We start from the raw sequence: 19,451 nt of genomic DNA on the forward strand, positions 1-19,451 counted from the left end.
ACAATTAAACAAAACATCCTAGAGTGAGATGGGAGTTAGAATTAGTAGTAACTTAGTATGCCTATATTCAGAAATTTTTCTCTATTTTTTTTAAAAAGATGATCTTAAAATACAAATAATTTGCTAAGATAATATACTGATTCACTCAAAATGTTTACTATGGGGAATGAGGTACGCTGAAAAGAAATCATCTAATAAGATATTTTAAAAACTAGAGGGACTTCCCTGGTGGTACAGTGGTTAAGAATCCGCCTGTCAATGCAACGGACACGGGTTTGCTCCCTGGTCCAGGAAGTTCCCACATGCTGCAGAGCAACTAAGCCTGCAAGCCACAACTACTGAAGCCCATGCGCCTGTGCTCTGCAACAAGAGAAGCCACCTCAATAAGAAGCCCACGCACCACAACAAAGAGTAGCCCCTGCTCGCCACAACTAGAGAAAGCCCGCGCGCAGCAATGAAGACCCAATGCAGCCAAAAATAAAATTTAAAAAAAAACTAGAGAAGTAAAGGGGAAACATTGCGGGGGCCAGGGGGGATAAATTAGGAGCTTGGGATTAACACACACACACTACCATATATAAAACAGATAACCAGCCAAGACCTACTGCACAGTACAGAGAACTCTACTCAGTATTCTGTAATAACCCATATGGGTAAAGAAACTGAAAAAGAATGAATATATATATATGTATAACTGAATCACTTTGCTGTACACCTAAAACTAATACAACATTGTAAATCAACTATTCGCCAATAAAATTTTTAAAAAACAAAAAAAAACTAGAGAAGCAATTGAGAAAGGACTGCTTTAATTTCTTTGACAGCTTCTCCTAATCTCCCTCAAAAGGTTTTCTTTAATTCAATTATTTGCTGCATTCATTCAACAAATACCTTTGAGTACCTACTGCTGGTCACTGTTCATCTATAGCAATGAATGAACAGATAAAAATCCATGCCCCCGTGACATTTACATTCTATTGAAAAGACAAAGTAAAATATGTAGCATGTCAGAAGATGATGCCTACTAAAGACAAAAATAAAGCCAAGAAGAGGGCTGGGGCTTTCTATGGAGAAGAGAGTTAACCTGTAAGTCCTGAGTTTCTTGTGGAGACTGGTGTGAACAAGAATAAAGGGCATAATGAGCCTGGGGCTGATGGTCTCACAGCAGATACTGGTTGGTGGTGAGGATGTGAGGGTCAGGGCAAGGAAGGCATGGGGAATCTTCCCAGGAATAAGCTCTTCTTTACTCTGGAGTGTAGAACTGGGATAGGATGATATTAGGCAGAGCAAGAAGCGTTTCCTCTTGATTCCTACCTAAAGAGGCCTAGAAGCCAAGAAAGGGAAGTCCTACTTCGGTTTGATGACAGAGTAAACCACGTTTCTAAACCCACAGCCAATCTCACTGTGCTCCGCCCCGCAGTCAATCTCACTTCCCCATAAAATGCAGTGGAAATATCATGGAACACAAAATGGAAGAAGGAGGTATAAAACAAGGGTAGATAGTAACAAATGGGGTAAATATGAGGGACCTTAATACAGGGGAAATCTAATCTGTACCTTTTTTAAAGGGACTCATTTTCAGTTCACCACCTTGTGGTTTGAAGCAATTAAAGTGAATTCTTCTCTTCACATCCCAGCTGGATTATCCAATTGAAAAGCATCAAGTTATGTCAAAGTTACGTTTCTGCCTCTCAGTTTTCTTCACAACCTGTATCCTCTACATGCAATAGAAGGTTGAAGAGTTCATTTTCAGAAAAACAAACATCCTCAAATCAACTCCCCTACCATATTACCTTTCTAAAACCTAAGAATATTTTCCAAAGAGTATCTCAGTCCTTACCAGTATCACTGAAAATGTAGAACGGAAGGATACTACAAATTATTTGCCCTTTTAGGAAAGAAATATGAAGTATAGGCAAAGCTCTGCGGTTTTTGCTTGACATCACGCAAGTCACCGGTAGTGAGCTCAGGACCTTTGAAGGAATCGAGGCTAACTCCACCTGTAACTAACAGTGAAAACATTTTACCAATGTCACTCACACAAAGCAACAGCTAAAGAGGTTAAAGCTCAAGTTATGTGCAAATCTGAAAGACTTCCTGGAGTTATTCAACATAAACTGCCCTCTTCCTATGCTGAAGAACTAATCTGTTCACAACTACTCCAAAGAACAATGTGGACAAATCTTAAACAGTAACTATTATGAGAACAGAGGAGACTAAGAAACTAGAAGTAACAACTAAATGCATATGACATCCAGATGTATTTCTCTTGTACCCTCTGAGGCACAAAATGACAGTAAGTATTGAGAGAATAATGTTCTGTCGCAAGCAAGAGACAGAGATGGCAGGTTGCTAAGTGTCATCTGCCAACTCTTTCCAATTAATCTAGTAGAGCAGTGGTTCCCAAATCCATGATGAAGTTTTCAGCAGTCAACAGTAAAACGAAAATAATAAGGTCAAGTTTTCCATAAAGCTAAATATAGTTAATCTACAGAATTTTCCTTAACTCTAAAATCATGTATTCCTGGGACTTCCCTGGCGGTCCAGTGGTTAAGACTCGACAGTTCCACTGCAGGGGGGACGGGTTCGATCTCCGGTCGGGGAACTAAGATCCTGCATGCTGCGTGGCCGAAAAACTAAATAGATAAATAAAAATTTTAAAAAAAAATCATGTACTTCCTAATTTTTTGGTGCTATCATGAAATGACCATAACAGCAAGTAATTGTTGGAGGAGAGGGGTTCTAATGTTCTTACTTGAAAAAACAAGAAGTTGACTAACATACCTGGTCTTTCAATCTTCTGTGTGTGTGTGTATGTGTGTGTGTGTGTGTGTGTCTGTGCCTGTGTGTGTAAAATCAGAACAATGTGACACAGAGCTCTGCCATGGAGAATCCAGTCAAGTTTTAAACTACCAAATAAAATTTGAAAGAGTTTCTGACGTATAGAAGCATAAAAACAGGGCTTCCCTGGTGGCGCAGTGGTTGAGAATCTGCCTGCCAATGCAGGGGACACGAGTTTGAGCCCTGGTCCGGGAAGATCCCACATGCCGCGGAGCACCTAAGCCCACGCACCACAACTACTGAGCCTGCACTCTAGAGCCTGCGAGCCACAACTACTGAGCCCACGTGCCACAACTACTGAAGCCCGCATGCCTACAGCCCATGCTCCACGACAAGAGAAGCCACCGCAATGAGAAGCCCAGGCACCGCTACGAAGAGTAGCCCCTGCTCACCGCAGCTAGAGAAAAGCTCACGCGCATCAGCTAAGACCCAACACAGCCAAAAATAAATAATAAATAAATTTATTTTTTAAAAAAAGAAGCAGCATAAAGACAGTATCTAGGGAATTCCCTGACAGTCCAGTGGTTAAGATTCGGTGCTCTCAACTGCGAGGCCCAGCTTCCATCCCTGGTCGGGGAACTAAGACCCCACAAGCCGAGTGGTGTGGCCCAAAAAAAAAAAAAAGACAGTATCCATGAACTGGCACAACCACTATGGAGAACAGTACGGAGGTACCTTATAAAACTAAAACTAGAACTACCATATGACCCAGCAATCCCACTACTGGGCATATATCCAGAGGAAACCATAGTTGGAAAAGATACATGCACCCCAATGTTCACTGCAGCACTATTTACAATAGCCAAGACACGGAAGCAACCTAGATGTCCACTGACAGAGGAATGGGTAAAGAAGATGTAGTAAATATATACAATAGAATATTACTCAGCCATAAAAAAGAATGAAATAATGACATTTGCAGCAACATGGATGGACCTAGAGATTACCATACGAAGTGAAGCAAGTCAGAGAGAGAAAGGCAAATATCATATGATATCACTTATATGTGGAATCTAAAAAAAAAAAAAATACAAATGAACTTATTTACAAAATAGAAAGACTCACACACTTCGAAAACAAATGTATGGTTACCAAAGGGGAAACATGGAGGGGAGGGATAAATTAGGAGTTTGGGATTAACAAATACACACTACTATACATAAAATAGATGATCACCAAGGACCTACTGTATAGCATAGGGAACTCGTACTCAATATTCTGTAATAACCTACATGGGAAAAGAATCTGAAAAAGAATGGATATATGTATATATATAAATGAATCACTTTGCTGTACACCTGAAACTAACACAATATTGTAAACCAACAATAAACTCTTTTTAAAAAAGACAGTATCTAAGTAAGGTTCTGCCTAGGAAAAAATTCACTTCTATCTTTACTCACACACACAATGCTCCTGACACCAGATATTTTTGGGTTTTTTCCCCCACACCAACCAATTCTCCAACACCAGCTGGATATCCTGCAATTCAACTCTGACACTAACTGGAGTTACTGCAGACCCCACAAATTAAGGGCTCAGTCCCACAAGACTGACTCGTACACCAATCACAAACAGTAGATCCCTATGTTACCCACAAATTCTGTCCAAGTTGGCTACAAATTGGAGGTTCCCCCTCCTTGGAATCAAGCACCTGCTAGAACAGCTCACAGAACTCAGGAAAACATTTACTTACATTTACTGGACAAACGATATGATAAAGGACACAGATGAACTGCCAGAGGAAGAGATACACAGGGCGAGATCCAGAAGGGTCTGGTGCAGGAGCTTCTGTCTCCATTGAGTTGGGATGCACCACCCTCACAGCATACCTCTTGGTAGGTGTGTTCACCAACTCACAAGCTCTCTGAACTCCATACTTTGAAATTTTTTATGGAGGCTTCATCACATGGGCATGATCAATTACTACCTCAATCTCCAGCCCCTCTCCTCTTCTGTAAGATGGGGGGCGTGGGGCTGAAAGTTCCCAGTTTCTAATCACCGCTTGGTCTTTCTGGTGACCCACCCCAATCCTGAAGTTATCCAGGAGCCCACCAAGAGTCACCCCATCAGGTCAAAAGACACCCCTATCACCCAGAAAATTCCAAGAGATGTAGGAGCTGTGTATCAGGAATCAGGGTCAAAGACCAAATATTAGAACAAAAGGCACTCCAAATACTTATCACTTTGGAAGTTACAAGGGTTTCAGGAGCTGTGTGCCAGGAGCCAGGGGCAGAGACCAATATATATATACTCAAAAGATACTGGCATGTTGTTAGAATTCCATTCAGTCATTAATAACTGGACCAGTCCATCATCATATGGTATGAAAAATAATTTTCAGGTAAGGCCACTCGGGTTTGCAGGCTTCCAGTTAATCTTGTCAGGTTCCAAATGCAGGTGTGGTCTAGGCAAACATACGGTTTCACTCTTTCAGTCATCTGGTGTAACTGCATTAAGAGATATAATCGACTACTCTGAGCCCTTTTGAGGTGTTATTATTGGATTTCCCTCACTACACAACCCATTTACTTGTTTCTTTATCTTCAGCTACTATTGCTCCTTCTCTCCCTGTATACCCAAACTCTTTCAGCTTCGGAAGGAACATCAGGTTCAGCCACTGTGCTGGTCTAGATAGCAAAGAGCAACACTAGTTTAGCAAGCTCTCCCCCTTCAGTCCACAGTTCATTTAGGGTAAGGTAACACAGTTACAGAACTACCTGGGCTCTTTTTACCACCAGGCAATATAGTGGCATTCACTGTTTACCTCAATTTTGCAAGATGGGGTGAAGGCACAACCCACCCCATCAGGTACTTAGGAATCTTGAACCCAAATTTAAAATTACAGTTAGCTTCTTGCTTAGGAATCATCTATGTTTCCAGCACTTATATTTGCAGGCCTGGTCCTATGACCACTGCATCAAGCAGGGGGAAGAAAGTTAATAGGGGAAAGAAAGAAAAAAGTATACTTGTTACACCAGAATACTTCTCCCTTAGTAAGAATTGCATAGTCATTCCACACCCTCTTCCCCAGACCCACCAGAAAGAGGACTCTATACAGTAGGGCCACTCCTTTAGCCCCACCCCATGTTGAGTATGAGTACACTTTCATGGTATATAAGCCAGCCCTTCATGTCTTTTTCTCTCCCATTTTAGATAACCAATGTTTTAATTGCCCATTCTAGTTCTCCATCAAACTAGTACCCTGAGGAGGCTCTCTCTCTGCCCACTCTTGGACATTATGGGCTATAAAGTGTATTCCTTGGTCTGAAGAGATGATGGTCAGCCATCCAAACTGGTACAATTATCTTTTGTTCCGGTTGTTTCAAAGCACTCTTGTACATTTCCATCTACCACCAAGTAAGTAAAGCCTGGTCCAGAGTCAGTGTCTATTCCTATCAGGACTCATTTGTAGCCCCCCAGGTCTACCAACATCAGTCTCACTTACTAGCTATATTCAAGGCCTTTCCCCCAGAGGAATCTGACACTTAGCCATCTGCCATCTCTGTCTCTTTTGCTTGCAGACAGAACATTATTCTGTCAATACTTACCGTCATTTTGTGCCTCAGACGATACAAGAGAAATACGTCTGGATTTAGCCCATTTCTGCATTGCTGCAATGCCCCCATATCCGCTCATTTCATGGACCCACATGGCCATCTCAAGTGAGCACACAGGGGTATCTGCCTGGTGATTCTAATCACCTTCTGAACTTAGAAGGGGCTTCTCCTGGTGGACATCGACAAAGCCCTACTTTAATGCACCCTTCAAATTCCCACAGTAATTCCCTTTCACCTTACATTCTTAACTAGAGCCTCCATTAGGGCTTACATGAACAAATTTTGGTTGTAGAGTACTAGGTAGGGGAAGCAGTCCCCATACAGACGTAACACCCATTCCTATAAAACACTCAGGTAAAGAAGATACAACTTAAAGCCTGTTTAAACATTCCAACTTTCATAATCCTATCAACCCTTATATTTTTATGTTCTCAGCTGTATCAGGTTTCACCAGTGGGTTTTGGTACCACAGCGCAAGATGATCTCCTATCAGGAAATCCTGGGAACTTCTCTACCTTCTGATCATTTTATCCACTCTACTGCAAAAGGTTTTGGGGTCCCCCCTTCATGGGTTGAGTCAAGGGACCCTGGCCCTTTTGTCAATTTTTTTTCTATTTTTTGGCTGTGCCGCAAGGCATGTGGGATCCTAGTTCCCCGACCAGGGATCAAACCCACACCCCCTGCAGTGGAAACACGGCATCCCAACCACTGGACGGCCAGGAAAGTGTCCCTTTTTGTTAATTTTTATCTCATTTAATCTGCCTAACCAATGACCCAAGCGTTTGCTAGTCAAGTTTCTCACTGCAATCTCAGTATTTGGATTTTTAGATTTCTTCAAACTAAACAGAGCAGACTTCTTTGGAGACCTTTAATGTTGGGGGATCAGAAGGAGGTCTTTCCAGCCTGCCCAACCTTGGGTAGTGCAGTAACAAAAGCTTTGTTTTAACCCCACTAATGTCTGTTTTATTCATCCCATTTCTTAAAACCATCTAAAGCCTTCCATTCTGCTGGGTTGAATTCCATGATTCTTCCCTATTTCCTTTGTTTTGCTCCTAACAATATTTGCTTTATTCACCTTATTTCTTAGTAACTGTTTAAAAATGTCCACCTTGCTAAGATCAGTTCCCTGACTCCTTTGCCTTTCCTCATTCTCTTGTTAACTAACCTAATGTTTTTATTAGCATCTTTACAAGATCCAGAGGGGAAGCTGAGGCAGCCAATACATAAGGCTTCCCCAACTGTCCCCTGGTTTTGCAGCAGTAAGGTTATATGGGGTGCCCATGTAAGAGTTTCCCCTTAATCACAGCATTTACCATGGACTGGGTAACAGGCACATTCAGCAAGTGAATATCCCAATTATCATAAAGATAATCCCACATGGCTTATACACAAAACATATCATCTGCTTCCACTTGGCATTTATTGGAGGCGGCAGACAGTCCTCTTTCTCAGGGATAAACAGACCTTACAGTGGCTTCTGCCCAATCCATTAGGCTGGCTGTTCCCTCAGGAATAAACTACTTTGTGTCTGGATCACATATGGCCATCAGTGATTGTTCCATAGTGACCTGCGGATCCTCCATCAACCCAAACACGCTTTTCCCCACTGCAGCATCTAAAACCTGATACTGCTCCTAAATTAATGACTCTCACAATCCATTTTTTATTTTTTTAAAGTCTTTATTGAATTTGTTACGATATCGCTTCTGGTTTATGTTTTTGGGGTTTTTTTTTGTGGCTGCGAGGCATGTGGGATCTTAGCTCCCTGACCAGGGATTGAACCCACATCCCCTGCATTGGAAGGCGAGGTCTTAAGCACTGGACTGTCAGGGAAGTCCCTCACAGTCCATTTTAATAAAGGTTCTTCAGGAAGCTGATGTTACTGATCCACAAAATGAAACAACTCCTTCACACTGTACTCCCTGATTTCAGTAGTTTCTTGGTTTTGCCCTCCCCGCACACTGGCTACATTCTTGGTGGCCAGAGGTCTTAGAGGTACTTTCTGTTGTCCTTGCTTAATTTTTCCCTTGGTGGGCAGCTTTGAGGCTAGTTACCAAAGCTCAGACTTAGTGAAATCTGAGCTTGGTCCAGCATCAAGGTCTGACCCAGCACTCTCTTTTAATTTCACTTTTACATATTACTTATTATTACATTATTTCAATTTTAGCTATTATAATTTGGTTACCACAATAACCAAGGGATTAAACAGTTCATCTTTTTCTTACTAGTTTCCCTTTCCTTATGCATCCAGTGAACCAAGAGGCTAGGAATTGGATCCATCTCTAAATTCCATTGGGTAACTTCTACCTTTAGTAACTTGAGAGCAGCACAGCTGCTGCTCCATACCATGGGTGACCATGTGGTCACCCAGGAATCAAAGGTTCTGGATCCCCTGCCTTTTTATCCCCTCTCTTCCCAAACCACATTTCCATTAGCCAGATCCACTCTAGCAAATCTCACTCCTGTGATACCAAACATCTAGGAAAAATTCTGTGTTAAAAGAAGAAAAAAAAAATTCAATGACACGTGTTAAAACCTGGTAAGAAAGACTTTATTCAAGGTGGTGCAAGTTATCTGTAAGGGTATAGGGACCACTATGATGAAATTTTGCAGTGGGGGGAAAGAAATTGGGCTCAACTCCAAATACCGCACGGGCAAGTGTGAATTTATAGCCATGGAGCAGGGTGGACAAAATCAGTGGATGGAAAACTGGAAACAAGGGTAAGGGGGGGTTCTGGCTAAATAGACCTAAGTGGATTCCTGCTGAAGACAAGCCATGGTGATCAGACATCACCTGGAGGATGGTGGAACATGAGAAACCAGATCAGATATCAAGGGTGATCAGGTATCAAGGGTTTCTTGCTAAACTGACTCAGCAAGATTCTTGCTAAAACTGCATTTTACAAGTAAGTATACAGATGAGCCTGGACGAAGGTGGTTCAGGAGTCAAAATTTAGTCAAAGAATCTTTGTCAGGCCCCTTTCTTGTTCAAGGAAAGAAGAGACATTCTTCTTTCCGCTGAACAATATGTCTATTTTCTCATTCAGTAGCCTTTTGCTCATTAAGGACCAGGTGAACCTTCTGTAGGGACTTGGTATTATATTTGCTCAATGGTACCAGCAGTCAGGTATTTAATGAGGGGAGTTTCTATGAAAATAAAAGCCAAAATTAATAGTTAGAGATCCAGTTTCTCAGTCCAGAGGGTAGCCAGTTGGGATTCTTAGATTTGAACTTGAAGCATCTTTAAAAGGTAGAATGAGGATGGCAGTGGCCACCTGAAGAAGTTTCCTGGTTTGCAGTTTGAATGTCTCTGGTGATGGATGGCATTAAATGTTCTGATGAATTCTGTAAGTGGTCCACACAGCAGGAGGCACAAAGGTTGCCCATATACAATGTGTTGTGCTCTTTTTTTTTAAAGTTCATATCAAGTCATCCAGCTTCAGCTTGCAGGATTTCAGGAAAAGGGCAATTTTAGTTCTCAGCGATGCCACGTCAGGAGAGTGGGGGAAAAAAAAACTGGAAACATTAGTTTGGAGAGTTAGAGTCAGATACTGGAGGAAACCAGAATTGAGAATGTGGTAAGGACTGGCCAGTGTGCAAGATAGAAGCCACAAGGGTGCACTACAGTTTTACACTGAAAGAAAAAAAACTTCCCTCTATAGTTAACCTTTTATTTCTTGTTTACAGAATTCTGGTCTCATTAGATTTGTCCTGATTACTCATGTAAGTGCAGCAAGAATAGTGATTGACCATATAGGCAGGCTCTTTCTGAGTTCGTTTTGCTCAAACTTTTCATAAGGAATCTCAGATTAGGCTTTTAAAAGCCTCTCGAGGCTAGGAAGCCAGCTCAGGAACTAGCCACCAGACTTCATCTCCCATTCCTAAAGATTCAGGTGAATATCTCTCTTCTTGGTGTCCCCAGGATATCGTAAGGTTCCTGGACCTGCCAGGAAGTGACTTTCCTTACTCACCTATGAGGCTGAGAACCCTGTAAGCCAGAGAGCAGGCCAGTTTTTCCAAGAGCACCGGTTCCATGAAGGCAACCTTAGTCCCTTAAACCAGATTCTATGCACAGTTCACTCTTAAATATAACATTTCAGTCAAAGCCATGATAATATAACCTATATTTCCAATTGTATCCTCTTACAAGAGCACATTCTTATTGAACTTAAACTACCACATTGTCATGAAAATAAGAATACTGGCTAAAAGTTTCTGAATTCTGGAGGAATCAGGTAGGGAGAAAAAGTAATTGTCTCATCTTTGTTCACAAAGGTATTATCTACCAGATTACTGTTGTAAGCTATAGATAACATAAGAGAAAAGGAAAAGGTTATTTATTTATTTGTTTGTTTGTTTTTTATTTATTTATTTTTGGCTGCGCTGGCTCTCCACTGATGCATGGGGGCTTTCTCCAGTTGCAGCTAGCGGGGGCTACTCTTCGTTGTGGTGCGTGGGCTTCTCATTGTGGTGGTTTCTCTTGTTGCGGAGCACGGGCTGTAGGCGCACGGGCTTCAGTAGTTGTGGCGCACGGACTTAGCTGCTCCGCGGCATGTGGGATCTTCCCGGACCAGGGCTCAAACCCGTGTCCCCTGCATTGGCAGGCGGATTCTTAACCACTGCGCCACCAGGGAAGTCCGAAAAAGGTTATTTAAATCTGAAGAGCAAAACATTAAAGAACCAGTAATGTTTCAAACAAAGAGTGATAAAAAAAATTATAACCATCCTCATCAGTTTATTCAGTCCAATGTAATTAATTCTTGTTCTACTTGATCTTGGGTTGACAGTTTCATAAATCCATCAGCTTCTTCATTACTTCTGGAAATTCTCTCAATCTCGTGGCATGGCCTTACTGATGGCATCATGGAGCATTCTTGCCTGTGGCTGACTGTTTATGCTTTCAGAGAAGAATGAGAGTAAAACAACTTGTCCGTGAATGAAAAAAGACTTAAAATGGCCATGGTTAAAGTTCTGATGAGAGTTCATTTCATAAGAAAAATTAGTTATTTCTGTGGCATACAATATTTTATCATAACAACCAGACAACAAGGCTATTTCAAATCTCTATGAACTTCACACTTTTCTGGAATACCTATTATTAGTAACATATATCCGTACGTGTATAACCTAAGAATATTTGTCCTCATTTATTTGACTACGCTTCTCATGTAATTTAAAATACCAAATAAACCTAATTAGTTTAACATATCCTTTTACAACGTGAGAGACATATCCTTTGAGATTTTCCAGGGGCCTCTGGAAAGTCTCGAAGGTAGTTCGAGACTCCATTCTAAATGGAGTCAAAAAGACTCCATTTAGAATTTGATTTTGAGAAGTTGTCAAAAATACTGAAAAGTTTAAACACTTGACTAAATAAGATCACAGGTCACTGTGAAACAATACTTAGTTATCCATTTAAACAAAGTGACAAAAGATTTCAAAGGCAAATACAGAAAGTCACAGTTGTTTAAAAAAAAAAAAAACTTAGCTCTTCTAATATTGAGAAAACTCAATGTTTTAGAGTAATCAAAGACCTGATAAAGACAACATGAAACACAGGAAATTATTTTGATAAGACACAAAATCTTTGTTTCCTAGGCAGACTACTTAAAAGGTAAACCTTTTTACAGTTTCTTAATAAGAACAGACCAACAATCCAATAAAACTTTAGGATTCTAGTTTTGCATCAATACACTTTTGTGTTTGTTTTTTGGCCGCACTGCGCAGCTTGCAGGATCTTAGCTCCCCAACCAGGGATTGAACCCACCAGGGATTGAACCCAGGCCGAGGCAGTGAAAGCACCGAGTCCTAACCACTGGACCAGCAGGGAATTCCAGTACACTTTTGATATTAAAGTTCACTTTTTTTTTGTAACTTACAAATAAATCCATTCAATCTCAGCAACTTAACCAAACACAAAATTCCTGTTCTGCAAATCTTCTACAACCATTTTTCTAATATCTATTCAGTTTTTGTACTGTATTTTTCCTCTTTCTCATTCTGGAACTCATTCTACCTTAGAATAAAAATCTTTTTTTCCCTTAACTAAACACATCCTTCATACCTTGCATACAAAGTTATTTCTCTTCATTCTTACAGTTTCTAGTAGTTTCATTTACATATATTGATTATGATTTTTAACTATTAATAAACTTTTTTTTAACAGAGAAAACTAGGAAGTAGGCAATTGTGGTCTGTCATGTATCAGTTTTCTGTAGTAAACTAGTATATTTCTGAATATACAATTTTGCAATTTCTAGAGGCATACGATTCCTCTTAGTACAATTCTTGTGTAGCAAAAGAATGTTTACTAATAGATCCAAATATCTTGTTTCTTTGTAACATGTAAAAACAAGATGCCAAAAGTATATAAACTTAAATTTAGGTTCAATAATGAATGTTTCAGTAGTTTATCTTACTTACAAATGACTTTGATTTTTATTTTAGGCAGACACAACACCAAACAAAGCCAGCCATCATCTGAAGTTATTTCCCTATTAACTATTTTTTATAACACATGCATGTTAGGCAAACATCACAAAAGCAAAAACCTAAAAAGTTACATACATGGTATTTCCCCCTTTTTTATTTTACTGCTGTGCTTGACATACAGGAAGCAATTCATTTTTTTTGTACATTTTGTTCTTAGTTCAGATTTAATGTCTGCACCATATTTAATGCTGACAACTCTGAAGACATGCCTGTTCTTATTTTACCAACAATTTTCAAGTTAGCTTTATTTACGAAAAATTATCCCAGATCATGTAAACTTAAAACACTGAGCTTCTCTGTTTCTGAGAGTTTCAGGAATACTTAATTTATGTAACTGCTCATTTATCTCTAAGCTAATTTGAACAGGATTGGATTTTATAAATTAATTTGGTAATACCATCTAGAAGTAGAAAAACAGCACACCTCTACAACATATATACAGACATACATAAACATACAGACAGATGCTAATAGAGATCTTAAGTTTTCACTGGAAAATTTTAGTCATGAGTTAGTTAGTAAAACATAGTAATACAAACTCACTGGTTTATATAAAATAATAATCTCTTGTCTTTTCTCTACTCTATGTTTTTATGTGAATTGTGTTTATGGCAAATGGGACAAGTATGGGTTACCTGTTTACCAATTTTGTACAGACCACCTTCCGTTGCCCTGATATGTAATCTTATGGAGGCTATGAACCAAATTTTAGGTGTTGACCAAGGAGATACCTAGAGGCATCTAGAGGCAGGTCTCCAAAGCCCATCCAACTGCTGAAAACATACAGTCTATTTCCAGTTAGCCTTTTTCCTTTTCAGCTTCAGGTAGTTGTTTTGGGGGGTCCCTAAGTTTCTTAACAGCCTCTAGTAGAGGGCAGGGGGTCCAAAGATCAAGTGACTATAAAGACTGAGGTGGAGGGCTTCCCTGGTGGCGCAGTGGTTGAGAGTCCGCCTGCTGATGCAGGGGACACGAGTTCGTGCCCTGGTCCGGGAAGATCCCACATGCCGCGGAGCGGCTGGGCCCGTGAGCCACGGCCGCTGAGCCTGCGCGTCCGGAGCCTGTGCTCCACAACAGAAGAGGCCACAGCAGTGAGAGGCCCGCGTACCGCAAAAAAAAAAAAAAGACTGAGGTGTAAAAAGGTCTGGCAGGGGATAGAGGATGAAGAGGCTTTGAGAAGGACGTATCATAGTATTCAAGGGAATTGGAGGAAATACTGAAGGTGGTGAGAGGGCAAAGGAGGAGCAGAAGCAATGAGAAGGGAGACGTCTTAGCGGAGCCAGTGTAGAGAGATCACAAGTTTCCGAAAGAAGCCAGTGAAGTTCCACATTATCCTCAACAAAAGCATGCCAACAAGAATGGAGGGAGACAGAGAATATACTCAGCAGGGGTTCAAGAAGGGGGTTTGAGCCATCTAATAAGTTCTCATGGGAAAAGCAGGACCCAAGAGAGGGACAAAGAGGCCTCACAGAGAGCCAAGAAGAAAGACTTCCAGCATAAGGAGTCAGGGAATAATAAAACAGAGCCAGAAAGAAGAGACTTCCAGCCCAAAGAGTCAAGGAATAAATAATCCCCACTCAGGAAAAAAAGAGCCAGGAAGGAGAGATTTCCAACCCAGTAAGTACCTTTCAGACAAGAAAACCTAGGACTCTAACTGAGCTTTCTTACAAACAGAGAAACCTGGGACTCTAACCCAGCCTGTGTTTATCTGGGACTCTATCCCAACTTCTGGAGTATACAGTTGACCTTTGAACAACACTAAGGTTAGGAGCACCGACCCTCTGCAAAGTTAAAAATCCACATATAACTTGTAATTGCCTTCCATACGTGCAGTTCCTTTGTATCCAAGGTTCTGCATCCATGGATTCAACCAACCATGAACTGTGTAGTACTGGAGTATTTACTATTGAAAAATATCTGCATATAAGTGGACCTACACAGTTCAAACCTATGTTGTTCAAGGTCAACTGTACTCAGACTCTTAACAATCAAAATCTGTCCTTACCAGCTTCCACGGACGTTAGTCCGGAGCAATGATTCAGGAGTCGGACTCAACAATGGATCCCCGATCAATCAGTCAGGAGTGAAGATAAAGGCTTCAAAGGTACGCACTTAGGGTCCTGGGTGAGAGGTCCGGGGGTCCAATGATGAATCTGATCCTATCCCGAGTTGTGGCACCATAACTGTTAAAAGGAAAAAAAATACTCAATGATACTTGTTAAAGCATGGTAAGGAAGACTTTGGGGGATGGGGCTTTCTCGATACATAAAGGAACCACTACAATGAAACTTTAAAGTGGGGGAAAGAGATTGGGCTTAACTCTGAATACTCCATGAATAAGAGAAAACTTATAGCTAAGGAGCAGTGTGGTGTCGGTGAATGGAAAATTACTATGAGAAAACATCTGGTAAGGGGGTTTTTAACTAAACAGACCCAAAAGGATTCTTGCTGAAGACAGGCCAGGGTACTCAGATATCACCTGGGCGATGGTGTAGGAGGAGGAATCTGATCAGACATTGAGGGTGGGGGACTCCTACTAAACTAACTTAGCAGGGATACTGCTAAAACTGCATTTTACAAGGGTGTGCACAGATGGCCCAGGATAAGGTTCAGAAGCCTGACTAAAGTTTGCTCAAGCAAAAAATTTTTGTCACTGGTTTCTTCCTTTACTCACACACACAGTACTTCTGACACTAGATGTGTGCTTTTTCCCCACACCAACCAATTCTCCAACACCAGCTAGATGTCCTGCAATTCAATTCAATTCTGACACTAACTGGAGTTAGTGCAGACCTCACTGGTTAAGCTCAGTCCCATAAGATGGCCTCCCACTTCAGAAACCAATCACAAGTCGTAGCTCCCCATGTTACCCACAACTTCTGTCCAACTTGGCTACAAACTGGAGGTTGCCACGACCCCCCTCCTTGGACTCAAGCACTGTTAGAATACCTCACAGAACTCAGGAAAATTATGTTTACTGGTTAACTGTATAACAAAAGACATGATAAAGGACACAGATGAACAGCCAGAGGAAGAGATACACAGGGCGAGATCCAGAAGGGTCTGGTGCAGGAGCTTCTGTCTCCATGGAGCTGGGATGCACCACCCTTACAGCATACCTCCTGGTAGGTGTGTTCACCAACTCAGAAGCTCTCTGAACTCCATACTTTGAAAATTTTTATGGAGGCTTCACCACATAGGCATGATCAATTACTATCTCAATCTCTAGCCCCTCTCCTCTTCTGTAGGATCCGGGGGGTGGGGCTGAAAGTTCCAAGCTGCTAAGCACAGCTTGGTCTTTCTGTTGACCCACCCCAATCCTGAAGCTATCCAGAAGCCCACCAAGAGTCACCTGGTTAGGTCAAAAGATACCAAGAGTCACCTCGTTAGGTCAAAAGATACTCCTATCACCCAGAAGATTCCAAGAGATGTACGAGCTCTGTGCCAGGAATTAGGGTCAAAGACCAAATAGAAAAAGGAAAGGTGCTCCTAGTTCTATCACTTTGGAAATTATTGATACAAGGGTTTCAGGGGCTCTGTGCCAGTAACTGGGGGCAGATACATAGTTTAAAACCCAGGGTTAAGGAATTTTGTCTACCATTTTTTTGATGATTGCTGCAAGTCTGAGCATTTGAGTTTGAATCACTAATACATTTAAAGCATTGCATATGTTTTAAAAATTCAAAATTACATAAAGAAAACCACATGTACCTGTTTTATAGCTGAAGGCAACTGATGAAAAAAATTACATTTCTCAGTTTAAAACAGCACAACCTCATCTTTTAATATTCTAAGAGTTCTTCTGCTAATGTAAGACTTCCATCCAATTACGTTTCTACAAGAGAATTGCTCTCCACGGCATTTCACTTCAACTGAAAATGTCAATTTCATTATAGGACATTTAAAATTTTTGAATGTCATTTGGCTTTAGGCAATTTGTCTTGATTAAAACATATCAAACCTAGACACAAAATAAATATATCTTACATAAATGTAGATACAAAATAAATGTATCTTAAAACTATTTCTAATTATTGTTTATCTACCAATGGAGGATCTTAAAAAGTAGGCCACATTTATTTCAATTACAGCTAAATGAAGTTGTGTTGTTTTTAAACCTGCACCAGATTTAGTCTGTCATAATCAGGTTCAGTTTGTCATAATCAGGTAGTTGTTCCAAGAATTTCTTAGAAAAAGGTAGTTACTGCATTACTAAGATGTTATGCTAGGTTTAATTCAGACTATACTGCAACTGATATGAACTGCTAAATGTTATTTGCATCAACAGAACCAGAATTAGCTACAGGTGTCACTATCATAAAACAACAGGAAACACCTTATTACACTGCAAATCTATGCTACTACATTTGGTTATTTAAGTTACCTTAATTTTCTCAAGGAATTTATGAGGTAGCTTCCTTTCCTAACTAACATAAGCTATTTGCAAATGTATACACACTTTAACCTCTGCAGAGACAGACCTTCTATTTGTATTCCATTTCCAATGGAAATCCAAACATCCCCTCATATTTTAATCATACCTCGAGCTTTTTTTTTTTTTTTTTTTTTTTTTTTTGGTGACAAGCCTTGTTTTAGAGATGACTCTGTTAGAAGTCTGTCAATAAATACATTGCTCAGGGCTTCCCTGGTGGCGCAGTGGTTGAGAGTCCGCCTGCCAATGCAGGGGACACGGGTTCGTGCCCCGGTCTGGGAAGATCCCATGTGCCGCGGAGCGGCTAGGCCCGTGAGCCATGGACGCTAAGCCTGCACGTCCGGAGCCTGTGCTCCGTAATGGGAGAGGCCACAACAGTGAGAGGCCCGAGTACCGCAAAAAAAAAAAAAAAAAAAAATACATTGCTCAGTTAGCGGCAGAGAAATAACCGTATGTTAGTGGTTAACAAGCCCCATAATTGCAGCATTTAATACCTACTCTTGCTCCTAATGCCACCAGGCTGACTCAGACTAATGAGCTCTCCAGGTGCCACTAACACAGGCCTGTCAAGGTGATCACTCTGCAGTGGAGTCTCCGGAAGAATTCATCCAACCATTGTACTTGCTTCTCATACATAAACAAAGAGGACTGATTTTTAAGGTCTTTGCCACAAGGAAATGCATTGAAAACAAAACAATTTTGTAACAGATACGCCTTCCCTTCTTTACAAGGTGAATCCTAAATTAGATGCTAAAAATGCTATTTATAAAGATATTTGTTCAAGGTGGTACTGGATGTAGTTAACACATGAAGTTTTAACCCAGTTGTCGAAAATACAGCACAAAATTAGCCAAAACCTGAACTACAGCCAAAAAACAGTTCATAAGTCTTTATGATCGTGGTTATAAAATCACGTGCTTGGGGACCATTCAAGCTGATGCACAAGATGATGCAGCCCAAAATGAGCGAGGAGCCCCAACCATTCAAGAGCCAATGCCGGAGCCCAGGACCAATGAGCCCTTAACAGTATCGCCGCCCCAACTCCTCCTAGCTCAGAAATCAGAGACTCCCTGCTCCCAAGAATTTTAACCCTGGTCTTCGTACAAGTCTCCAGAACCTGAACACCAGGTTTTCAGGCTCCAACCACCACCACCCCCCCAACAAAAAAAAGCTCACAACATCGCAATGGCATTCTCCTTCAGAACTTAGGCTCCTGGCCGCGCCCTCCAACCAGGCCCGTCTCCCTCCTGTCCCTCGAGGAAGGGGAGCACCCCCCTTTCCTTTGGTCCCCCGCCCGGCAACTCTACTCACAGGCTGACGGCGTCGGGGGGCAGTGAGCTCGACAGCGCCCTCCAGCTGGGCGCTGGCAGTTTCCTGCGACTGCAATCCAACAGAGGGATGCGGCAGGAGCAGGGCGCGGGGCAGAGGCCTGCCCGGGCGGCCGGCAGCAGGAGGAGGACTGCCTCGGCGAGGAAGAGCAGCCGGGAAAGCAGTCCGGACCCACACTCCAGCAGCGGCTCCTCCCGGACGCCTTGGGGCGCCGGCGCCATTTTTCCCCACCCCCCGACCTGGACGCAGCCCAGAGGAGCCGCCAACTAGAAAAAGTAGCTCGACGGAGACGTGTGGCGGCTGTTCGATCACCTAGAGAAACTGCTGTCGCCTGTACCCTCTAAAGGCAGACGAGGGGCGGATACAGGTCAGCAGCGGGGGCGGTGGCCGAGGACACAGGGCTGAGGACCTACGGACAACGCTCCTCCGCCCCGCCCCACGACGCAACGTCTTCACGCACAGGAGCCAACCAATCGGTGCCACAGGACGAGGCCGCGTCGGGGGCGGGACTTCACGAGGGGCGGGGCTGGAGACAGGGAGCTCCTTAAGGAGGACTTTAAGGTGCTCAGCTCTTTGGGGAGCCCCTTGGAGCTCCGCCGCCGTTCCTCCGCTGGAGTGTGCAGTGGCTCCTTAGGAGGGAGTGAGGGCTGAAGCGCTGAAGTCCTAAGTCCTGATTTGAGATGTATCTACTATAGTAGTAGAAAAGTATCGTTTATCTTCTCCCGGCACCAAGAAAGGGGAATGGCAGAAGGGGTGCCTTCCAAGTCGCAAACACTAAGGGGGCGCGGGAGTTTTCATGT

At 42.0% G+C, this 19,451-nt stretch overlaps 1 protein-coding gene across 2 annotated transcripts in view; it reads right to left on the bottom strand.

The window, feature by feature from the left end:
• LRIG2 (leucine rich repeats and immunoglobulin like domains 2) overlaps positions 1-19,047 on the bottom strand; it is a 62,198-nt gene extending 43,151 nt beyond the window's left edge. The window contains exon 1 of one of the 2 annotated variants that reach the window (XM_082833799.1): positions 18,634-19,047. In XM_082833799.1, the coding sequence (XP_082689925.1) occupies positions 18,634-18,872 (239 nt within the window). In that variant the 5' untranslated portion in view covers positions 18,873-19,047. Of the gene's footprint in view, positions 1-14,895; positions 14,951-18,633 lie in introns of those variants that run through there. The other variant, XM_082833800.1, reaches the window with a different exon arrangement.
• Positions 19,048-19,451: the final 404 nt, after the last annotated feature.

The sequence above is a fragment of the Leucopleurus acutus genome, assembly GCF_964270905.1.
Source record: "Leucopleurus acutus genome assembly, chromosome: 2".
Classification (NCBI taxonomy): domain Eukaryota; kingdom Metazoa; phylum Chordata; class Mammalia; order Artiodactyla; family Delphinidae; genus Leucopleurus; species Leucopleurus acutus.